Here is a 23008-nt window from a genome sequence, read left to right as displayed (position 1 = left end):
CTCCTCGCTGCATGCATGCAGCCAACCTAGGGTGCCATTATTGTGCTTGGCACTCGCCAAGCTATACTGATACGAAGTATGTCAGCCGACGCTGACCAGTAAGGTTCAGCTGGGTCCTCAAAAGGTGATTGCAGGCTGCTGCAAAGGCAGGTCTTGCCGGGCATCTGCCCTTCTTTCCTGTGATCACAAGCTTACGTGTGGGCATCCTTGCGGTGTGAGCCCAGGAGCACAATGACATGAGCTGTGGAGACGGCATTCTCTTGAGTGTCTGCAGAAAGCAGTCTGTTGCCTTGACAGTCTTCTCAAGTCTTATCTGCACACCTTTCATGTCTGCGTTGCTCGGCATAGTTCAACACAGCAGAGACCGATAAGGGGTGTCAGGCGGAGGCCTCTGCGGAAGAGGACTTCTTTGGCAAAACGCTCAAGTGCGGTGTCATGTTCGTGGGGCAGGTGTCCTGCTATTATTCAGTAGACCCCACTGTGACGAGACTCCTTCAAGGGGTTGTGATGAGTGAGATGAAATTTTGGAAGGTGTCTGCACAGGTTTACAGTACAATACATCAAGATATGATTGGTGGGCCCCCCCGACAGATGAAGTGTCCAATGGGGAGCACGGCAGGCAGTGAGATTGTCAAGGGCGTCTCTACAACATGAAGGCAGATGTTGGCAAGAATGTTCAAGGTTTGCGCTGCGTGCAGAGAGACACAAGGATGGCAAGGTTGTAAGGGTAAGCAGGGTAATGTGATTTGTCGGATTTTGAAGACCGAAGATATGGACTTGGCAAGAGGTGTGAGAACCTTGAAAATTTGCAGTGTTTGGAAGCAGTGTGTGATCAGCCGGTTTTGTGGGTGAGGGAATTGGTGTCAGAAAAGCAAGGCTGGTTTTTTTGGAAGGCATCACATAAAGTTTAAAGTTGACAGCGTATACAAACCTGATTGCATCCCCACAAACGGCCTCTGTGCATGCGTTTGAAGATAACCTGTTTTTAATAGCTTATGTAGCCCCGTTCGGAGTCAACAGCTTCCACCTTGCTGCCATTTCGGGGCACGCATTTCCCCTACTCTTATTGGGATAGTTGTTTGCAATATGTGCTCTGTGTCAAGATGACAAGCCAGGCATAGTATAAGCAGAAACAAGATCTAGACTTTTTTTTGCACCTGCTGAGTCAGCAGATGAACCGCTGTTCTAGCGGGCCATTTGTAGAGTCTCACCTCGGGGCAAACCTGCTTCAGGATTGAGATGTGCACCGGCAGGGTTTTCTTGGGGGATAAATACTACTTGTACCGGTAGTGCTGCTCATTCAATAAACCTTATTGCCCATCAAAGACAAGATTTGAAACGGTCTAAAGGTTTGATGGATTGTGTCAGGCACCTGGTGAGAGGTCTAGACCACCAACATGTGTACACAGGGTTTCACAAGCTTGTGTATCCCTAGGTACTACCTATGTATATTACATTTACGTAATTCGTATACCGTACTACTGCTAGTCACTATTAAAGCACTGTAAGACTCTAAGCTCGGAGCTACGTTGGCACTGTATTCAAGTTGAGTAGCTCGTATATAATCCATGCATGCACGGCATTGCATGCAGCTTCCTACCATTTGCGCAGAGAGCATGCCAGGAGGCTGTTGCAGTTGCAGTCAGCAAGGAGTTCATGATAATGCAGACGAAGATCATGCATGTCGGCGCATCCTGCGCAAGATGACGTCATGTCGACAGCGGCTGATGCAGCCTTGGGCACGGTGACAGCTCCAACACTGAATAATATCCCTCATGGATATTGTGCAGGGGGTACTGAAGACTACCGGTACCCCCTTGTTATTGTTCCATGATGGCACTGCCGGTGGCATGCGAATCTTTGTCGCATGCATGTGCTTCAAGCTGCCGTGGCCGGCTGTGCAAGCTGTGGTGGCACACGGGTCTCACGTTGTCATTCAAGCATGCAATTCGAACGTGCTGGTGATAAGAAGGCACCCTGTCTCCAAAATGCATTGAAGACGAGAGTCCTTGGCCGAAAAAATTTGGGGCCTAAAAAATCGGAAGCTAGATGGAAGCCGAGCTGGAAAAGTGATCCTTGCAATCCCAGCTTCTAGGACAGCCACAGCCCTTCGTTGCACTCTGGCATACAATAAACACGCCTACGCTTGCGATGACATAGAGCAAAATGCGCAGTGAGTGGGCTGTAGGACTGTCTTAGAGGCTCTTCGACTTTGCCCCATTCACTTTGTTATTACCAGGAAAGCTCTGCAAGACTGGTGTGGCTGCACGTGGTGGTGTGTCCAATGCATTTCCCTGCTGTGGCGCATCTGGGTGGGACCTGCGCTCCTTTTCACGTGCGCATCACTGAGCTCAGCTGGCTCTTTCTCAATTCTTCGAAGACTTTTTCTTCAAAAGCAAGTCATTTTGCGATCTTTTGCGACCTGTATTTCTTTGCTGTCCAAAGTGATGGAATCCAAGATCAGATCTATCTCCCCATGACTGAGGTAGAGGAGCTGAACTGATTCGGGCGTGCAGGCACACACGCTGCTTGACAACACTTTCTGGCGAGAGGTCGCCTCATGCCGCAATTGAAAATTATGAGGTACAACTCCATGTTGGTTATGCCAAGTGCACTAATTATTCACAGTCGCTGGCACTTCTATGCTTGTCGTATTGACCTCAGAAGGGTACATCAGGACACCTGAAGACATGTTGCATGCATGCCACCCTTGATATCCATTTGCACTCTGCAGAGGGGTCCTTGAGCGCAGGAGAAGGGGCCAGGGGTCCTGGCTGGCTTTTCCAGACAACCAGTTGGAGGGGGCATTCTGGGCTTACTGGGAGGACAGCTCTCGGCCGATTGCTGTGCTGCTGTCCTTCCTCATGGCAGTCACCTGGCCTGTGGGTGCGACCCTGTCTCTCTCTCATTAATTTCTGCAGATGCGTATTTTGGTCCTGCACAATTTTATTCAATAAACAAATCCAGGAGGCCTGCAACCTTGCCTCCACTTGCAAGTTCACCTCAGCGCCTCCCAAGTGCATAGTGCAGCTGCCAGCTTCACATGTACCGCTCCATTTCCTCCTTCCGCTGCAGGCAACTTCATGCAAGAGTGGCAGATGCTGCACCAGCACTCGCCTGCATGCTGCCCCTGCAACCCTATTGTATGCAACCTCCATGTTGCATGGGGAGAATGTACACTGTTCCACACACCTTATCTTATACCAAAGGTTGCTCATTCACCGTGCTTTTGATGTTGTTGCTTGCAGGCCTGTACAACTGCCTCGGCAACTGCCACTGGTCGAGAACAGCGTGCGCGGCAGTTGCTATTATCCAGGGAGGATGTGCTGCAGAGCACATGGTGTTGCAGTGGCTGCTTTCAACCCGGTGGCGGTTTTTACGGTTGCGGGAGAAGACCAAAGCGTGGTTTTTGCTTGGGGACATCGTCGCCTGCATGTTCATCATGATGCTTGTCAGGTAGGCGCCCTTGGCCTCTAGAATTATGCCCTGCTGAAATATATTGCTGCCTGCATGTCCATTATGATGCTCATCAGGTGGGCGCCCCTAGCCTGTACAGAAGCTTGTGATTTTGTCCTTGCCTTTTTGTGAAATTTAGAGCAAAATACAGCCCATGTGGCTGCTATTGATGTCAAGGCACCCCAGCTGGACACCCGGTTTGGCCATTGGCTGAGAGTTTAAGTGCGTTGGACATTTGTTCGCGCTCAGAGCCAGCATGTTACACACCCAGCAGCCCACCCACTTTCATCTGGCATTCAGCCAAAAGCCTCAGCGCAGGACTGGCGCCATCGTAGTCAGAAAATGCAAAGAAGCACAGACATCATTGATCAGAATCTCACACCAACGCCTCTGTGCATGCATGCAGGAACATTTCTGTTGTTAGCTGCAGTGGTGTTTTCCAGTTGTCTGGCTTTCACCAAACCTCACTCTATGCATGGAACGGCGCCACTGTTGGCGAAAAATCTGCAATTGCATGAACCTCCCTGTGCATGCATGCAGGGACATGGATGAAGTTCCTGGGGCAACGCATGCGGCGGCCTACATGGTGCACGGCTGGCAGATATTCTTCATCCAGCCGAGCGTTACAACCAGCTTCCATCTGCACCTCCTCAACGCCCTGGGATATGCCATGGTGGAGGTTCATCTGGGGGTGAACATGGGGGGATCTCATTTGCTGCGAGGGGGACTGCGGCGCTTGATCAGGCTGGCGGTGCTCTTTGCAGTCCTGCCCTTCATGGCCAGCGCTGCATGCGAGCTTATGCTGCGGCGCCGGTTCCTGCAGAAGCACAGCCCGGCTGCGCGCCACGCCTCCGGCCGGAGCACTCGATAGCGAGCATCCTACTCAAAAGGAGAGAAACTGCACTTCGCTGCCGCATTTGGACTTCTAAGATGTTCCTGCAGAAGCACAGCTTGGCAGCGCCTGGTCACCGGCAGAAGCACTCGATAGCGAGCATCCTACTCAAAGGGGAGAAAATGCACTTCGCTGCCGCATTTGGGCCTTCTAAGGTGTTCCTGCAGAAGCACAGCCCGGCAGCGCCTGGTCACCGGACGGAGCACTCGATGGCGAGCATCCTACACGAATGGGAAGAACCTCGATGCCGCATTTGGTGCTGCCGCTCTCTGTCGATGCAGAGCCCGGCACCTCACCTCGCCGTCAGCCGGAGCACTTGACAGAATTGGAATCGAACTCCGACGCTTTGATCGACCCTGGGGCATGAGTAATGAGGCAAAGATTTGGCATGCCAGAGACCGTGGGACAAAGCTTGCAATAAATGCCCACGCAATCGTGATGCTGTTGCACCTGGGTGCTGCGTTTGGGGCTTCCAAAGAGCTCACGCGAAAACACCGGCCGGGCCGGCCCGCCGGCGGCACCGCGGGGCGGCCAGTGAAGCGGCATCATCCGGGGGCTTTGCCTCGTCTCAGCACCATTCATGAGCCACAACAATCTAGGGCCATCTAGAATGAAGTTCATGCAGCACCTGTCACAATGCTGACGCCCATAAAAGAGCGGCCTACGCTGTCCTGGGGTGGCCTGGTTTGCTGCCATGCTTTGCTGATAGACGCACCACGCCTTAGCAGGGGCAGGCCGCAAAGCACCCAGATCACTCGGTAGTACTGCACCCCGCAATTGTTGTGTATGCTGTTCTTGGCGAAAAACTTGATGCTGTTTAAAATTGTGCCGTGATCTTTCCGGGCCAATCAATTGGCCATTAGATTTCAGCATTTCGTCAATTCTTTCTGGAATTGACACAGAAGGGTGCTTGTTGCGGATGGGCTCCGATCGTCTGTTTCATACAATGGATCTTGGACATTGCAGCTGTGCCACCACCATCCCTGCATCTTGTCAGTCTAGTAAAAGTTTTCATGTCAGCTCCTCTCAAACACAAGTGATATGCCGGACACCCAACGTGGCCTCTATTGCAAGATTGGGTCCAGTGCTCTGTCCTTGGGTGCAAGCTCACAGATGTTGCATCGCTTTGTTCACCAGGCTATGGTAGCATTGCGATATAAAAACGAGTCATCATGTCCATATCAATGCTGTTCTATGTTGACAGCAATTGAGGATGGACTGAGAGCCCCGCACTTTGCTGCCGCTCGTTGGGACTATTTCTGGAAGGACGGAAGAGGTTTCACCGGAGGACAAAGGGGGGGCGCGGCTGTGTGCTTGCTCAGGATAGTTATTGCATAATTTAAGCATTTTGAAGGGCACCATTCTGTGGCCTTATCAAATGATGTCTCAAAGCAGCGTTTGTTGCATGCGCCATTTCTGCTGTAAGTTTCAAGGGAGAAACAGATGCATTTCTGATGACATGTCAAGGGCAGCGCTGCTGTGATCTTGAGCTTTTTTTATGTGTGGTCTCTGATGACCTGGTCGATTAAATGGAGACTTGCCTGTAGGGTTTGTCCTTGTGGCTGTGATTCGTAAGGAGAGATAAAGACTGGGTTGTCTAGGGATTTTTATGTCAGGCAGTGGCTGTCTGTGCCAAGATGAGGCTGTTGATGAAGAGCGCAAATTGCACAATGCAAACAATTGCTGGGCACTGTTTTCTGCAGAACTATGGTGTGGTGCAGGTGCTCGAATGTAGAGGCACTGGTGCGAATCCTGCAGTACTGTAAATTGGAAGATGGTTGTTTTGAAATAAGAGATTTGCTCGGATCTCTCGAGGTCTGTGAGACATCATATGCCATGTCTTTCCAATGAAGCTGCACAGGATATTTCACCCATCGCGCGACAGTGGCGCTGCAGCACTTCAAGTCAGGACACCGCAATCCTGACTGAAGTGATTTACATCCCAGCACTGCAAGCTGTTACCCCCATCCCATGTGTCTGCACCTGAACCGAACTGGTAATCAGGATGATCTGCTCGAAGGTGTCAAGAAATTTCCTCATGTGCCAAAATCACCATTGATAGTTGAATTACAGCGTGCAAGAGCGTTGGCACCGTGACATCTGCTCTATAACAAGCTCTGGTGAACCAATCTTCATCTCTGCCAATTTTCTTCCTGGTGCAACACAGCCATTGATAATCATGATCGTGGAAAAATCCCTACATAGCAGACAGAAGCCACGTGGTGCACCAAGCCAATGGCAGATCTTCTTCCCTAAAACGCGAGCCAGATGTTCATGTTGCAACACCACTAAAAAGGGACCAAATAGTGTCGCAGCAAAGATCCCTTACGATCTAAAACACATGAAATCTCTGTAAGCTTTCCATGTTGTTGACATCACCCAATGCACGGTGAGGGATCAATCTGCCTCTAATGCACCTTTTGGGCAAGTCACAGCAATTGCAGCAAAAGGATGCTAGAGATGCTACCAGCAGTGCGGTCAGAACACAAGTGGCACAACCCAAATTTATGTCACACTGTCTTGCCACAGGCCGAGGTCCTACAGCAATCCAACACACGCAAGCCCTTCTTCAAAGCAATCCAAATGAATGCATTGCTCTATCTGCTTATGTATCTGCAGGCAATGTCAATGAATATATGAGCACAAATAAACTATCCAACCTGCATCCGCACTGTGGTGACAAACGGGGAGTTGTATAATCTGGAGTTTTTTCATCAGCGACCCCAAGGGGGGGGAACCCTTGTCATCTCCCTTGAGAATCCCCATCTGCTTTGCTGCATACATGGCAGCCGGTTCAATGCGGAAGATGCCCCTTGAGAGTACAGTCATCATCAACCACCCACTGGCCTTTTGAATTTAAGTTAAACGCAAGCATCTGCCAAGCCCGTAGAACAAACCAAGCAAATGCATCAGTACTTCCCACAACTGAATGCCAGGGGCACAACTGCCGGGGAGTTCCCTCTGTCATTTCAGTCTTGCCACTTGAAATGCCAACTGTCTCTTTCTGTCCTGTGCCGGGCTCAAAATGACGGGGCGCCTAAAATATGTAGTGAATCGTGGGAGGTTTTTATACAGCAGCTGCACTGGATGGCCTGTGCAGCCTCCACCATGTCAGTAAGTGGGAGCTCAGCCTGACTATGTGGTTTCCCATTCCCCTCTTGCATAAATTGCTATCACCTTGTGCCCACCACCAGTGCCCCCTGACCCTCACCCTTTCGTGTCTTTCCCATTGGGGGGTTCTATATCCTTTGTGTAAGATATGAAACCCCCTCTGGTCATTAGTGACCAGATGACCTCTAGAGGGTCTTATATCTACCTTAAGAGGTAGACATAGCACCCGTGTTTGTTTACCATCAACATAGAGTCCTGGTTCTCGGCTGATGCTCGCCAGGCTCTCGTCAGATGGGGTCTGTGCCGTCTCGAGCATTTCCTCCGGCGACCGCGGCGCTCGTATCTGAAGCATTACCACCGGCTGCCGCGGCGCTCACCCTTCTTTGAGATACTCGCTGATGGACCGTTCCAGGGATCCCAGTGGTGTCATCATGTCCTCGATCATGCTCCGCGGCACCATTGTGGCATTCACAGCGCCGCCGATGTGGCGCGATGAGTCAGCCGATGAGTCAGCCGGTGAGTCAGCGGCCCCCGCCTTCGCCAGCGCCGCAGCCGAGAGCGGCGGCAGCTTCAGCGCCGAGCGCATGCATGCGGGCATCGTGCTGCTGCGGGCTTTTATGACAGCCGGGTTGCACACGTACAAACCTGCACACATGACAGGCCTGCTTTGTCTTTGTGGGGAAGATGGCAAAGGAAAGACCTCAAAGGCAAGCTTCTTTATAGAAGCAACTGTCTTAAATTAAACCAGACCTGCACTGTGGCAGGCACGCTCAGCCTTTGATAAGAAAAACAGGGCGGCCCCCTCAGAATTCCCTCAAGATGCCAGTGAAAGATGGCGGACAGAAGACTCCAAGACCACCTTTGGGAAAAAGGCCACTCTCCTACCTGCGTCATGACTGGCACGCCGCGCCTGCAGCTCGCCGCTGTAGCTCCTCCGGGGGCCGTCCATGCTCGCGGGCCGGCTCTTGCCATCTGGCCGCTCGGCTGATGACGCCATGTGACGACCCTTCCGGCATAGATCAACGCTCAGCTCCCAATTGGGCATTGCACCTCTGGGCTGTAGAGACTAGGCACAAAGAAACACCAGGCTTGGTGGCAGAAGAGCGGGAATACAAGACAGAGGCTTGGTATGATGCAGATCACTACAGCACAATATAGCACTGTAGCGCAATCCAGTTTCAAGGTTCTCATCTCCCTGGTTTTTGGGCCAGTGCTCGTAGCAGAAACAGAAACGAGTTCTTATTTTGCAACCAGATTGCAACGCCCCCAATGCAGCCAGGATTAGGAATGCCTCAAAAGAGATCCATCAACTTTCTGATGTCTCCGGGCAGGCCCGGGGTTTTATGATCTGCTAGGAAAATTTGCAGCCAAAGCAGCACACAGTTCTGGGCAAACCAGAGCCCCGGTCCAGAACCCAGAAGCATATGCCCAATTCCAGGGGGACCTCCCCACGGGAAGTCAAAATCTGTCCTAAGCCCTCTGACAAAGCCCAGAACAGCCACCACGAGCATCAGCAGAGGACTTTGCTGTGTTTTGGGCGACATGCTGTCTTGCTGCTCAGGAAAACGTTGTCTCCTGAACTCCTCCACAGCACTAGGGGGCCAAGCCACTGTTACAGGCGATGGAGGAATGTCAGGTGACTCACCTGGATGACAAAGAGGTGCTGACGAATCTGGCTCTGCAGCGTATCGCTGTCAGTGATGACCATGCGCAGCCGCTCTGAGGCGTTCTCTACCGGGGTGGCCATAATCTGGCCGTCTTTTCCTGGCGCCTGCACCACACGTGCGCGCAAAAAGATCATACCTCTGTGGTTGATACTTTGATCACTGTACTGTGAACGCGTCATGCAAGCCTGCACCCTGAGAGGTCAATATGCAAGAGCAGATTTCCCCAACAATGCCTTTAAACAGCAGCGGCGGCAGTAGCAGAGGCAGCAGCTGACCCCTATGCCTCGCTACATGACCACATGACCACAAGAATCTGCTCTGAAAGGCAGGGCAGGCGCAACACACCCACTGCCCCCGGAAGTCGCTCATTTCAACTTGGTTGGTCCTAACCTGATTGTGTCACTGCCCGGAAGTCATGCAGACACAGGTTTGTACAGTAGGTCGTAAGCACAGTTGCTGTGCTCGATGAGTGTGTTTGAGACACACCGCACTTCCTGCTATTGCTGCTCCTGCTTGTGAACCAAGCCTCTGGTGCCATGATCAGGTCAACGACAATGTCTACAGGCCTCAGTGTGCTTGCTGCAGCCAGTCGCATCAATTTCTGGTGTACCCCTTAGGATGTGGAGGAGCTTGCCTCGCGTTTGTAGGGAAGGCTAGATGACCTATCGGAGGACTCGCTGTCCGATGCCAAGCTCGGCTGGGGATCCAGGAAGCTCCTGGGGCTCATCAACGTGTCGGAGTCGGCCCTCCCCTTGCGGGTGGCGCCGTTGCTCAGTGACAGTTCCGCGGCCATTTGCAGCGCTGGCGCTCCCGCTACTTCGGGGAACTTCTGCGGTCGGCAAGAAAGTCGGCTATTCACTACCAGTCCACACATTAAGCTCATAAAAAGTCGATCAGGTAGGCAGGAGCGGATTCCTTGCATCCCCTGCATCCCATCAGTTATTTTTTGGGGGTTATCAGCAACTTTGGGCATGCTCATGTTCATGCCGGACAACGCAGGACTTGCGTGCAGCAGGGGATCAGTCTACACTCGAAGCGACGCCGGTACATACAGCTGGAAAATAACAGAACGCCCTGCATGTGATGTATCAACTGAAGAGTGGTGCGCACTGCAGGGGCGCACCTGCTGGACCTTCCTGCCTCCGAGATGCGCGTCAACTGGAAGCGGCGACGGCGACGGAGACAGGCAAACGTTGGCACCCTGCCGGTTTCCTAGCAACATATCTGATTATCGAGGGAGGGATGCGGGCCCACCCACGACAGTGTGTTACTCCGTGCGCTTTTCCAAGAGAACGACGGAGGCGATGCCAGACTTCACTTCGAGGCAATAGAATTCTGATGGGCCGAGCGTTGAGGCCACCTGAGCTACGATCTCAACGTGCAGGGCGATCGTTGAAATTGTGAATTTGAGGTGAACACGGTCCGACACGGATTGTTATGTTGAGGTGTCTGAGGTACACTTTGGTGCCCCTTTTTTGCTGTCCGCGGCTTTTTAGCAGGATCTTCCCCACATGCCATGGTAAATGACACGGTGTGCGGCATGTCAACAAGAGCATCATGTATGGTGCCTTTAGCTTCACACGGATCAAGTGGGCGTCCATTTGTTGACAGTGCTGGGTTGTTCACACTAGTGGGCATTGGAGGATGTTTTTTTCTGCTTTCTGGAGGGCTGGCTGACAGCACCGCAGCGTGCATTGCAAAGGGGACAAAGAACATAATGATGAGCCTGCCAGCTGTAAGGTGCCTGCAATTATAATGGAAACCAAATTTTGAACAGCCCAAGATGGCAAGGTCAGTGAACAATCTTTTCGGCCTGGCAGGATGCGCATTCCCAGACGGCAGTGAACGCGCAGACGGTCAACCACTCGCCATTCTGCAGCCCTGCCAAGCGGCTGAGCCTGGGTAGTGGAGTAGCATGCATCCTGGGCAAGTCTCTGGGAGTGCGCCGGACCAACTTTGGGCACGCCACCTACCAGTACCTCTGCCCGATCCCGGCCGTCTCCTGGCAGCTGTCTGCTCTACCAGAATCAAGGCCTCCAGCTCAGCCAATCCCGGCCTTCATGTGCAGCTGTTTCCCAAAGCGCTGCGGATTAAGCTTCATTCTCCAGTCGACCTCCTGCTTGCTGACTCAGGTTTGCCTGCATGTCTCACCTGGCTTTCTCTGTCTGCATGTGCATCACAGTAGCAGCTTCACGTTCATGCCTTCCAGCCATTGTTGCACCATTTGCGGCGGTTGCACTGTCCCACTCACCATCTGTGTTGAATGCTGCATCATGCAACCATCTGTATTGCACTTCATGTTTTGAGCCTGTTGCATGCAAGGAATGTGCATTCCTTGCATGCTTTGTCTGTTGTAGTTCTGCAGAGTTGATGCTGTTTTTCATTTCTATAGCTTTCCCCTTGAAACCCCTGCCAGACAGTTGCGGGGAGGCAATTTTAAGGCTCTCGCAACTTGCTGTTGAACTCATCCTCGTCTGCAGCTGCTGTTACAGATCAGCCCCGATGGCTGGCTTTCAGGTCCAAAAAGGACCACCGGTTATCAAACTGTATTAGTTTGGCCTATATATCGATATCACATTGGCCCCGGCTGGCGGGGGGAGGTTCAGATACTGAGCACTGTACCCACGGTTGATTGGGTCTTGCTTGGATCTGGTGAGTCCAACCAAAGGTAGGAATGCGGCAGCCGTTAATTGCAGCTTGTCTGCAGGACGCACCTTGCCTCTTGGCAGGAGAAGCGTGTAATAATAATAATATCGATATCATCACATCCGTGACAGCTGCAGCCGGCTGGCGCCTGCTGTTCATTCTCATGAGGGGAATGCTGCATACCATTTTTGCTTCCTAGCTCGGGAATTCGAATTCTTGCATCTGCGTGCGCGGGAAAAGTGTGTCTCTCATTCTCTCGATCTCACTTCTCAACGTCTTCATGCCGCAAGGTCATCAATCCTATTAGTAGTATTGGTTGACTGCTTGGCATCTGTCTTGCAATGACTTTTGGGCGCATGCGAGTTTCCTCTGATTGACTAAGCCAGCTTGCTGCCAATAGTTGCACACAAACGAATGAATAAGCCTTAACTACGTACTGTCCAAAAAGTTGCTGACACCAAAAAAAAGCGCCATTTCTTGACAGGTGAATCGGCCACGTTTCATGGCGGGGGGCCCGATTCGGTCGATCTCCAAATCTGACCACGAATACACTTCGGTCTCCAGAAGATTCCACTTATTCTTGTGACGTCTGCATGCGCAGAAATTGCGGAGTCAAATTGAGTCAACGCGAGAGGAAGAGGGACAGAAAAGACGATCCTCGCAAAGTACAGGGAACGCCAGGGCTGCTCAGTGGCTTTTCCAAGCCTGCTTGACGCGCCAGGCGAGGCAGCATCGAGACACTCCTCCGGTGGCGCTCGCTTCGTGCCCGGACCGGACCTCGTGTACACCATTCCAGCGTCGGTTTTGTGCTTTGATGAGAGGATGGGGGACAGGGGGAGGGCTTGGGGACAGCCTGTGAGGGATCGCAACACGGCGCAGCGGCCCGGGGCTCAAGACTGGAGCCAGCTGGAGCCATACGAGGAGGGGCGAGCCGGGGACCTGCCCACCGACGACAGGGCCCTCTTTGGCGACTTCGCATCCCAGCTGCTTGAGGGTAGGTGACTGGTGGCCCCTGTCGTGAAAGTGGGCCCCATACGAGGCGTTGGCCCCCATGAATGAACCTTGAGTCAGCACTGGAAAGCTGCAGAGTAGCAGGACCTACCGCTATCATTTTGAATAGTAAAACCGCAATTTAACGGTTTGGAGAAGCCTTGAATTACAGATGTCTGCTGTAGGAAAGTTGGTTGGGATACATAACATGTGAGCCATGCTGCCGTCCGAGAAGCTTTGGAGTCTTTGCTGGCCTTACTCGACCCGGGGTCCAGTCCAGAAGAACTCACGATGTCGAGTACCGGTCGTCGAGGGATGGTGGCCCCTCATTTCCCACAAAGACAGGAGCAGGTCAAGTTGAGTGAAGCTACGAGGAAGGTGCAATTTCTCAAGCTCCTCTGCTTGGTGAACTCGCAGATGCGGACCGACTGGCGCCTTCCCGCACCCAGCAGCAGGCCGGACAACAGCTGCGCCTTCGCGGCGCAGGCGAACACGCATCAAACGACCCTCCAGCTGAGGTCGAGATCTCTGGTCCTGATGGGCCCAGGCATGGCGCCCCCCCATACATAGGCAGGTCATGCAGTAGCTCAGGGACTTCTTCGCTGCAGGAGGGTAACAGATCTGCGGCTGACGCCTCGATGGACGCGGGGTAAGGCTCCCAAGCAACTCCTTCGTCTTGCAGCACCATCCCCACCACCTTCTCATCACCGCCACACCAACAGCCGTCTCCATCGTGCGCCATTCTGACCACTTGTGTGTCGGGGCATCTGGCGGTCGCCCAGCAGCCCTGCAACCCTGTGTTCTGCGTTGACTGAAGCACCTGCATGCATGCACACCATGCATTGACACTGTGCTTCCTCGGGGGCAACAGAGGTATTGATCTTGCTTTGCTGCAGGCTCTCGCTGACTTTGGGCGTGTGTGGCTTGGCAGGGGGCCTTCAGGGGAGGCAGAGCCAAGTGAGGCAGCGCAAGGGGAGATCAGTCAAGGGTCAGGGGTCAGGAAGAAAGGCAAAAAGCGGGGCAAGAAGAAGCTGCCGGTGCCAGATCTGGACGCCATCAAGGACCCCTCGGAGCGCCGGAGGCAACGCCGCCTCGTCAAGAACCGCAACACGGCCGCCGCCTCCAGGCAAATGCCCTTAGTCCCTTGCATAGCAGTCCTTTGTGTCAAATCAGCCAGGAGGGGTTTGGCACTCTGGCTGCTTTCTGCCAGAGAGTACACAATGACACATTTGCAGGCCTTGCACAGCAGGTCTTGCAAGGCGAGCAAAAGCCCACCAAGCTGCGGCTGAGGTCTGGTGTATCAGGTTGTGTAATGGTGACACGCAGCTTTTTTATTTGGATGGGATGTTGCAGTGTGCTTTCTCGTGTGGGGCTGTCCAGACATTAATCAAGTGCGGACTGAGCGATCCACTTGAGCCTGACTAGACATGTGACCCCTTCTGGCGCGCATGCACAGGGAGCGCAAACAGCGGGAGTTTGACGAGCTGAAAGCGCGCACAGACTTCCTGACAGAGGACAACGCCAGCCTGCAGCAGCAGCTCGCCTCGCGGAACGCCGAGATCGCGCGGCTGCAGCGCGAAATCTCCGGCCTGACCGGCCGTCCAGCCGCCTCTGCCGCCGCCGCCTCGGCGTCTGCCGCGGCGGGGGGCGCGTCCCCCCGCGATGGCTATAGCGGCGGCGGAGGCAGCCAGGGGGGCCCCTCCAGCGGCCAGGCGCTGCAGCGGCAGCGCGGCGGCGGCAGCGTCTCGTCGGCGGCCGGCGCGGAGTGGCCGCAGCCGGCCCTGACGGCCAGCGGCGTTGGGGGCGGGAGCGTTCCCGGCTATACCATGGGCGTGGATGGCCAGTTCCTGCGGCTGCGTCCGGGGTATCCGCTGCTGCCCCCGCCGGAGCACGAGGGAGCTCAAGGGAGTCATGCAGAAGCCGGTGAGGAGGCGCAAGGAAGTGCGCAGCAAGACGGGCGAGGCCGGCCGGGTTTTCGCAGCACGCGCTCTGGACCTCCGTGAATACTTTCTTTTATTTGTCAGCTGGTGGTCTGCTTTGTTATATTCCTCGCGCCTGAATTATCAAGAGGCGATATAACAGACTGCAGGCGCTGGGACCTGCTCTTGTCGTTGCTGTCTCCACTCTGATTTGGGTGATGGGCCAGAGAAACTTACAGCGAATGCTGGATATTATGCTGTGACGATTTTTGCAGCATGCGCATCCCTGTGCACAGCTCAAGGAATGGTGTTTATGAAATATGAGGTGCCGGCGCCTGTGTGCTATGCAGAGGTGGTCACGTTTTGCAGCAAAGAGCTTTTAGATATGACTGCGCGATGCTTGCATGCTATTTGAACATTGAAGGAAGAAAGCCCCCTAGAAGCACCGCAGACGTCAGCGGTGTGTGGAATCCAATGTGAAAGGTGTCATGATAGGGGAGCGCTCCTGACGTTCTTCTGCTGTCAGATGGTCTGCAGCAAAGTGCCTCCGTTTGTCTCCCAGTGGGGGTTGTGCATGTTTTCTGCACGAGGTAGATGGTGCAAGGCTTGAAGCTTGAGATGGAAGGCGAACGCACAGTGCAAGTGCATCTGCTGTTTGGAGCAGCAATGGCGATTATGATATGCCAGGAGCAGAGGACAGAAAATTGCACACTTTTTTGATTGCAATCTTAGATGTTGTGCTAACTCCAGGTCCCTTTTGTTGTCTTCCACCGCAGAGGTCTGGCTATTTGCATGCAGTATTGAAGTGAAAATTGCAGGGTCTCAACAGTGGTCAGAGTCAAAATTTACAGCGCATATTAAGTTGAGGTTTCAAGCAAGCAAGGAACTTTGGGTCATCGTAGAGTGCTTGAGTGTGTGGTGCGAGGATATGGCTCTTTGGCTGAGCGCTGATTAGAGATAGAGGTTTGAGCTTCCATTTATGAGGCAGGGTAACATTTATATTACTTGATGTGGCAGGCAGTGATATGCTCGAATTCAAGTTTCCAATTCGAGCAAGTGGCAGGCTTCTGTGCACATAGTGTCCATCGTTTGCATTTATTGCATAAGAAATGTAGAGACTTGTAAGTGGTGCCAGCAGAAAAAGCTGTTCAATATTAAGATTTGGCAATCTTCAAAAACCGACTGCCAGCCGCACAAGGGCTTCTTCCTCAAGCGCCATGCATGAACCATTGTTTGCTCATGTACCTTGATCAAGAATCCTTCGAAGGGATCATTTAGCTCCCCCTCCCTGTACAGGACACATATTCCCCACCATTAATCCGTCATGCATGATCGCAAATAAATAGATCTTTTTTCCAGCTTTCATTTTCCAAAGATATGTAATCTTCTATCACTAGGACTCTACTCACTGGGCTCACAGCCCACCTCAGATTCGACCAAAAAAGGCACCTTCAAATGATGAACAAAAAAAGGAGAGGTTTGCTCAAGTAGACAGTGCTATAAATGCTCCGTGCATCTATCTGTCCAAGCCTGCATATTTCCTCAAGCACATGACATGCATCTCACGACACCCCCTGGTCATACAAGGCATGAAGGATTTCCGGCCTGCATTTCATCAAGAGTTTGATAGTGCAGAGCCCCTACGGATCAATATCCCAGCTGCCAGCCCACAGGACTGGCAACAGATGCCAGAAATCCAAAAATGAGCGCGACAGAAAAACACAGCACACAGGCTCACCACGCTAGATTTTGACTATGCCCATCAGCAAACTGCGCATTCCTGTTCTACTGTTCCTCATGCCAGCAGAGCACCGGATTATGGTCTGCCTGCTCGCCAAAATCACCTCGTAGTCTGACAATCCACTGCACTCCTTCCACCTATTGACCAGAACAATGCTGGCCATCGATAGCTCTTGTTCAACAAGGGAAAGTCTTCACTCTTCTCAAACCCTCAGCCTCAAGATGCCCCTTCCTCAAAAAGATGACTCATCTTTTGCCTGGTCTGAATGTGAGTATTGACGAACCTGCTGCAATTTTGCGATGACATCCTCCTATGCTTCACTCTGCTACCTCCAGCACACTCTGAAACGAATGCAGGTGTTTTGCGCCATGCAGCTCAGCAGAATCCAGTCTCGGCGCCCGCAAAGGCAGATGGCAAGCATGCAAAGCATACCCTTGTCTGAGGTACATACTTTCCAGGCCTGTCATTCCGGGGGGCCCCAGCATTTGAAATGTCTACGTGAACAGGGAAGATTCTGGCAGAGACGCCTCTTCACAAGCTGCCCCCGCTCGCAGCTGCATCTGGATGAAACTCACAAGGCATCGTCTGGCCTAAATAGCACCAAAGAGTTTGGTGGCGCGTAGGCACAGACTTCACGGGCTAGGGAAGTCGACTAGCAACTGGATTGGAGAGCTGGGAGTAGCACCGCGGAGAGTCGCACATCTGAAGGCGTACATCTAGGGAATAATAACCCTAAAAATACCCCTATTTGCGGTCACGGCGGGCTGCCGCGGCCGCGGCCGCGGCCGGCCGGCGGCGGCGAGTGCGGCGGCGCCGGGTTCACCCCCGGGCGCAGGCGTATCCACTGGCCGTCCACCCCGTAAATCACCCCCTGAGGGATGACTACATCCGCGCTCGGCTCCGCCTGCCCCTGCCCAACCGGGCCCGGCACGGGCTGCCCTAAGGGCAGCGCACCGCGCAACCCGAGTGCCGGCCCGGCCGGGCGGGGCGGCCGGGGTTGGTCGAAGAGGTGATCGAGAGGGTACGCCGCCGGCCCCACGGGGGGCAATAAGGGAAGTCCGGGGAGTGCCGGCGCGCCGGGGTTGAACTGAGGAATCGGCTCCAGGACGGCCGGAGGGTAGGCCTGCCGCAGCCGCGACGGCACGTTAGTTACCGCCAGCGCCCAGCGGGGGGGCAGCTGCTGCGGCGCGCGGCCAAGGAATCCCCTCCGGGGGCTGAGAGGGACGCTGTAATCGCCACCTTCAAAGAAATAGGCGCCCGGCATGGCAGTAATATCCTGCTCCGGCATTCCATAGGCAGCTCCTGCAATACCGCAGACACCATCAGTCAGGCAGGTAATGACACAGCTCTTTTGCCAGCACCACGCCAATTAGCAAGCTGCCGACCGCTCAGTCCTTGCTTCCTGAGTCGCTGCCACTTGCTGATCTGTTGTTCAGCAAATCAGCTTGGTGGGTGTGCGCACGACGCACCCTCTGGGAAGTTGTGTGCGGCTGCAGATGGCGGGATGGCGGCGCGGCCGGCGCCGGCGAAGCCGGCCACGGCCATGGCGGCCAGATCAGGCAACGGGGCCCCCAGCTGCGGTGGCGGCAGCTGCAGCGGGTCCCCCAGCTGCAGCGGGTCCCCCACTTCCCGCAGCCGCCCCACTTCCCGCCGCAGCCGCATCGTCTCCTGATCTCTCTGTGCTAGCAGCAGCCGCAGCCGCTGGTTTTCTGCCTGCAGCGCGTCGGCTCGCACGCTCATGTGCTCCATCTCCTGCCTTTTCTTCTCCCTGTGCAGTGCCCACATGATACTGTCACCGCTGTTAAGATGAAGAGACATATGGACATTGAGGCAGAGCGCGAGCCAGAGATACAGTCACCGCTGGTTGGATGAAGACATATGCAGACCTCCAGGCAGAGCAAGTGCGAGAGTGAGTACAACGGGCTGTCTGGTGGTGTAGATGCAATGCATGCGACATACAAGACTCTCTGCAAGCACCAGCAGCTCATCACATGCAGCATGAGACTTGCTGGCTTGTCTATTGAGATTCAGCAAGCCTCAATATTGACATGTCTGTCAGGGACACAGATCACGCCAATGGTGCACTTTGTCTCTCAAAGCTGCCTCTCAAGAGGGCCAATCTGGGTGCACCTCCGTCTCAACAACCGCTTGCTAAATGCAAGGTCAGCATGCAACAGATGTGCTGCGTCATGCCACTACGGGGCCCTCAGGCAGTGCATTTGACAGGATACATACTGACCGGGCCACAGCTGCGCTCGCGCGAATCCTGGCAAGCCTCTGCTGCCGCTGCCTCTCCTGTGGGTCATCTATGGCGTCCAGATCAGGCTCTGGCAGTCTTCGACGCCCCTTGGAAGCTTCCCCCTGCTGCCTGCTCCCCTCTGCGCGCCCCTGGCTGCTGCTGCCTGCCCTGGCAGCTTCCCCAGAGCTGGAAGGCCTGCAGCGGGAAACATCAAATGCCTCTGTCACATGCATGCGCCAGTTACATTCATCATCGCAAGCTGCATGTGAAGGCTGCACACGTGCCACCCCCTCTAAGGGGTGGGGAACGTCAGCTGCAAGTGATGGAATTGCCAGATGGTTGCAAATCCCGATCCACCGTGGGCATGGTGCTCGGAATTCATGACCTTCCCCCGCCAGCTGGCGCCAATGCATGCGCGTTGATTGCCTGAGCAATGTGCATGGAAAATCCGAAAACAAAGCATCCGGTAGAGCATGCAGGAGCAACAGTGGCTTGAGCAGGCAGGGAGCAATAATGCCTGGGTTGAGGCTGTTAGCAGAGATGCATGATGATTGCACCAAAGGGATGTCATGGTGGTTCTTACAGCTTGACCAGGCCAAATTTGGGTTCAGCTCACTCACCCTGCTGTGCCAGACTGGCGTGCAACAGCTAGAGTTGCACTTCTGGTGACACGCCGTGTGGGCCTTGGTGAGTCAGACAGAAGCTGGCGGCCAACCCCTGAGGCAAAGTCTTGTTCCCTGGTGTTGCTGTCTGCATCTGGTTGCTCCTCCACGGCGACAGTGGGCTCCTCTCTGAGATTAGCTTGAGTTCCACTGGCACCCTGCAGGCCTGTGGATCCACTGCCTGCAGCTCCTGATCCCCCTGCCTGGGCATCTGCAACCAAAGGAAACCGTGCTTTCAGGCAGGACTGGATTTGGCATCCCTTGCGCCCTTCCAGACATTCGCAAAAGCCTTCCTATATGGGTATTGCTGGCGTGTTTCTACTTCCTCGCAGACGAGGCAAGGAAACACTTGGTCAGCCGTCTCTCTCACGCAATGGCTCCCCACAACCAAAAGTGCGAGCGGCAGCCATAGGAAACCTTTTAGTGCGCGTAAGGTGCAAAAATCGCCTCATCAATCATTCGTCATGCAATACAGCAACCCAACGGTCTCCTGTCCGTGTATTGCTTCGAGCATGCGCCTCCTCGCGAAGCCCTACTTTGACGTCATTTCGCCGGGCCCATAGGCTCTCCATCAACATAGAGCATTATTGTCAGGTTTAGCAAAACGCAGGACACACTCACCACGTAAATCGGCGCCCTGACGTTGCTGGGGATCAGTATGGCGCTGCGGCACGGTGTCCCTCTGCCCTTTTTGCCCCCCGTCTTCCATGCACCTCCCGGGCTGACGTCTGACCCGTCAACATCAACCTGGAGGTTCCTAATACAATCAAGCCGAGAGCAGTCTTTGCCAGCGGTCCTGCAGTGTCATACTAGACGCAGATGCCCGGCCCCACGGCATCCCCCTGAATTTCCCACACAATGAAGCGCACTCTTGCATAACAAAGTATATGTGAGTTTATCACAATATGTGACAGGATATGGGAAGTTCAATGAATCAAGGGAAAATGCTGATCTCACACATGCCATCACAAAGGGCACTACAGAGCACTTCAATTCATGCGTAGGAATACCTAGACAGGCTCTCCTGAACCACACGTGCCAGCAGCCCCGTGAGCTATGACTCATCCGAATGGGAGGAAAGAAATTTGCGTGGCGTGGAGGGAAGCAGCGGTCAGGCCCTTCACTCTTACTCTGGGGACCTGAAGGCATTCATATCTGCACCGACGATTCACGGTGTCAACTGTGGGGCGCGCCTACTGGCGCCTGACATTTGGTGTCTCAATTCTCTTGGAGATTATTTTGGCCGCGACAGAGACGCTAACGAGATCGGACCTGCAAGATAGGGACTGTCGACGGGGATAAAAGGCCTCCTAACATCTCGGGCATTATGACGCTGAGATCTTCCAGGGAGAGGACTCGACGGTTGCCAAGACCTGGTGCGTGGTTGACCCACTGCCCGCGTAATAATTTGCTCGCACCCATTCGATCATGCAGATCCTAAGATCGTCCCTCCTTGTGTCTCTTTGACGTGCTCCCAAGGAAAATTGATCACTCCTGCTGCGCTGCGGCCATTTGTGCACCACATGGTGCCTGCTTGCAAGATGATCTCAGACGCCTGAGGTGCAGTTTTATACATGCTTCAGTAATTCACGCGACAAACATGAGTCTGCAAAGGCACAGCAGACATCACTTCCCCAGTATGGACACTGTGGACACTTCAAGATCCTCAGCCCACCAGGCCTTGGAACTGGCATGGACAGGACATCCTACACGTGAAGTGAAGTTTACGAGGCCGCACTTTTCAATGTGGCACCGTCAGATGTCCATCGCAGGACATCAACTGTCTCCAGCCGCACATTCAGCCAAAAGGCAGCCTGCTGATCAGCACTTTGCTGCTTTCCCAGATGGTCTTGGGGACGACGATGCGGACGAGGAGAACATTGCGTACCTGAAGCAGCTCAGCCGCGAGGTGACCGCCCTTGAGATGCTCAAGCACGAGCTTCTGGAACGCAATGCCAGGCTGGAGCGCTGGCATCTGGACCATCCCAATGGCGTCCCACCAATCCCAGCAACTACCAGTCAGGTGCAGCTTATTCTCTGCAATTGCGCCTGGAGCTCTCCACCCTTCACATGTGCTTCTGTGGGATTGTTGTACCACTGCAATATCATACCCCTGTCTGCATGAGCCTGAGATGCAGAGTCAGGTGCACCGGGTTTCAAGTGTGCACATCGCACCTTGTGTGCTTGTGACCCTGTTTGTGAGAGGCAATACCACTCGAAGATGGTTGTGTGTGCTCCAACAGGCGCCACAGGGCGCTGAAGAACAGAGCGCCACGACTGACAAGCCAAGCTGCAGTGGAGAGGCACCAACACAGCCAGAGTCTCCGCTCCTGGATTCCGCAGACCTACGTCGGTCCCCTAGGAACACCCAGTCCCCCAGCTGTGGGCTGCTGCGCTGAAGTGTGGTCCTTCCACTCCGCTTTGTCTTTCCAATAGAAGGGTAGAAGGGCCGCTTCAAGCGGGATTTTATCAATATGCGTAGTTCCCAATCAAGAAAATGTTTCCACGAGCTGCGTGCACCTTGTCTCTCTCTGTCAACTTTCTGTAAGCGCAACGCGCACAGTAAGTTGAGATTGTTGCCCTGCAATTATTCTCCTTTAATGGAAAGGATGAGCAAATGGATTTGCGCCTTGTTGTGGTTTGGTAGAAGGCGGGCCTTTCATGGGTTTTCTCCGGGGATCACTTTTCAAACACGCACTTAAGAGGCAGGCAGAGCTTGGGCTGTATGGGTATTTTGGTTGGGCATCAAGCGGGGACAGTTACTCAAAAATTCACGGTGCTGCATGCTCTTAGTAGGCTATCACCGTATAAAATAATAAGGGTGCAAAGGTTGCTGTCTGGCTGCCTTTTCCGGGATTCAATGTGTGACAGCAAACATTTGCGCTTGTCATGGGCCTCCAAGTTGGGAGGCACATGGATTCATGCCCTCAGAAATTTCTTTTATCAACTTAAGGCTGGCGTCAGGGTTTTCTTTCTTTCCCACCCTGAAGGGAACGGCACTAGCCGCATTGGCAGAGGTGTGAAGTATTCTCATAACAGCTCTCTTGGCGGCTGCGTGGCGCTGCCTCAATTCTGGCTACTGCAACAGATGCTTGCAAGCTCGTGAGCCCTCTGGGATGTACAGACAGGCGACACCGTGTCGCCTGCAAAAGAATGTGAGAGCAGGGGATTGAGCGGGTTTTCTAGGGTGTAACGGACAATCCCTGGGGCCAAGGATGGGGAAATGCTAACGGCGAGTGAAGAAACACGAGTGCCACAGTCTTTGATCAATAGGTTCCTGGCAGCACGGCATGCGGTGACAGGGTGCAGAAATGGAGGGAGATGCAAACATTAGGGGCGCTGCTTGGCAATGGCTGTGAATGCTGGGGTCTTTTTGGAGCCGTGCCAAAGCGACTTTCAAAATAATTTTCCATTCTAATGCGGGTCATTGCTACCTCCCACAAGGGGTGTTAAAATGTGAAAAGGAAAGCGGTTGCATGTTTTGGCGCGGATAGCCTTTTGGGCTTGTTCAGCTTTCATAGTAGAAAATGGTTCCAGTTTGCCCCAGTGTGGGTGATAATTGCAACAACGCCTGTGACTGGCGGTGACAGGATCCTTGTGAACGGCGATCTGATGTTTCAGGATTTTCGAGTTGCAATGCCGCACTGCACTGCAGAGCGGCTCTGCTTTGCCGGAATCGGACAGC

General features: G+C 53.8%; 6 protein-coding genes across 6 annotated transcripts; 3 read left to right on the top strand and 3 right to left on the bottom strand.

The window, feature by feature from the left end:
- Window positions 1–305: 305 nt before the first annotated feature.
- Window positions 306–1526, bottom strand: COCSUDRAFT_34543 (hypothetical protein). The gene has a single exon (XM_005642843.1). It carries the CDS (start codon window positions 895–897, stop codon window positions 466–468), a length of 432 nt encoding a protein of 143 aa, XP_005642900.1. The 5' UTR covers window positions 898–1526; the 3' UTR covers window positions 306–465.
- Window positions 1527–2578: 1052 nt separating this feature from the next.
- On the top strand, window positions 2579–4327 carry COCSUDRAFT_60323 (hypothetical protein; the record flags this gene model as incomplete). Its single annotated transcript, XM_005642842.1, has 4 exons — window positions 2579–2583; window positions 2753–2886; window positions 3249–3456; window positions 3997–4327. The coding sequence occupies 4 exons, from the start codon at window positions 2579–2581 to the stop codon at window positions 4325–4327; spliced, it is 678 nt and encodes a 225-aa protein (XP_005642899.1).
- Window positions 4328–7832: 3505 nt separating this feature from the next.
- COCSUDRAFT_45415 (hypothetical protein) lies at window positions 7833–9495 on the bottom strand (the record flags this gene model as incomplete). Its single annotated transcript, XM_005642841.1, has 4 exons — window positions 7833–8104; window positions 8345–8465; window positions 9105–9230; window positions 9472–9495. The coding sequence occupies 4 exons, from the start codon at window positions 9493–9495 to the stop codon at window positions 7833–7835; spliced, it is 543 nt and encodes a 180-aa protein (XP_005642898.1).
- Window positions 9496–9541: 46 nt separating this feature from the next.
- COCSUDRAFT_60320 (hypothetical protein) lies at window positions 9542–14765 on the top strand (the record flags this gene model as incomplete). The annotated part of the gene is made up of 9 exons (XM_005642840.1): window positions 9542–9553; window positions 9774–9960; window positions 10242–10333; window positions 10947–11137; window positions 12444–12766; window positions 13180–13411; window positions 13694–13901; window positions 14012–14052; window positions 14219–14765. 9 exons carry the CDS (start codon window positions 9542–9544, stop codon window positions 14763–14765), a joined length of 1833 nt encoding a protein of 610 aa, XP_005642897.1.
- Window positions 14766–17176: 2411 nt separating this feature from the next.
- COCSUDRAFT_68308 (hypothetical protein) lies at window positions 17177–20273 on the bottom strand (the record flags this gene model as incomplete). The annotated part of the gene is made up of 5 exons (XM_005642839.1): window positions 19945–20273; window positions 19282–19534; window positions 18662–18856; window positions 17892–18190; window positions 17177–17724 (listed from the first exon to the last, which is right to left on the bottom strand). The coding sequence occupies exons 1-5, from the start codon at window positions 20030–20032 to the stop codon at window positions 17177–17179; spliced, it is 1383 nt and encodes a 460-aa protein (XP_005642896.1). The 5' UTR covers window positions 20033–20273.
- An 809-nt stretch (window positions 20274–21082) lies between these two features.
- COCSUDRAFT_60318 (hypothetical protein) lies at window positions 21083–21722 on the top strand (the record flags this gene model as incomplete). Its single annotated transcript, XM_005642838.1, has 2 exons — window positions 21083–21346; window positions 21567–21722. 2 exons carry the CDS (start codon window positions 21083–21085, stop codon window positions 21720–21722), a joined length of 420 nt encoding a protein of 139 aa, XP_005642895.1.
- Between the last annotated feature and the right edge of the window lie 1286 nt (window positions 21723–23008).

The sequence above is a fragment of the Coccomyxa subellipsoidea genome (assembly GCF_000258705.1).
Source record: "Coccomyxa subellipsoidea C-169, whole genome shotgun sequence".
Taxonomy (NCBI): Eukaryota; Viridiplantae; Chlorophyta; class Trebouxiophyceae; family Coccomyxaceae; genus Coccomyxa; species Coccomyxa subellipsoidea.
Note: the sequence above shows the minus strand (reverse complement) of the source record. Positions and strands in the feature narration are given on the sequence as shown.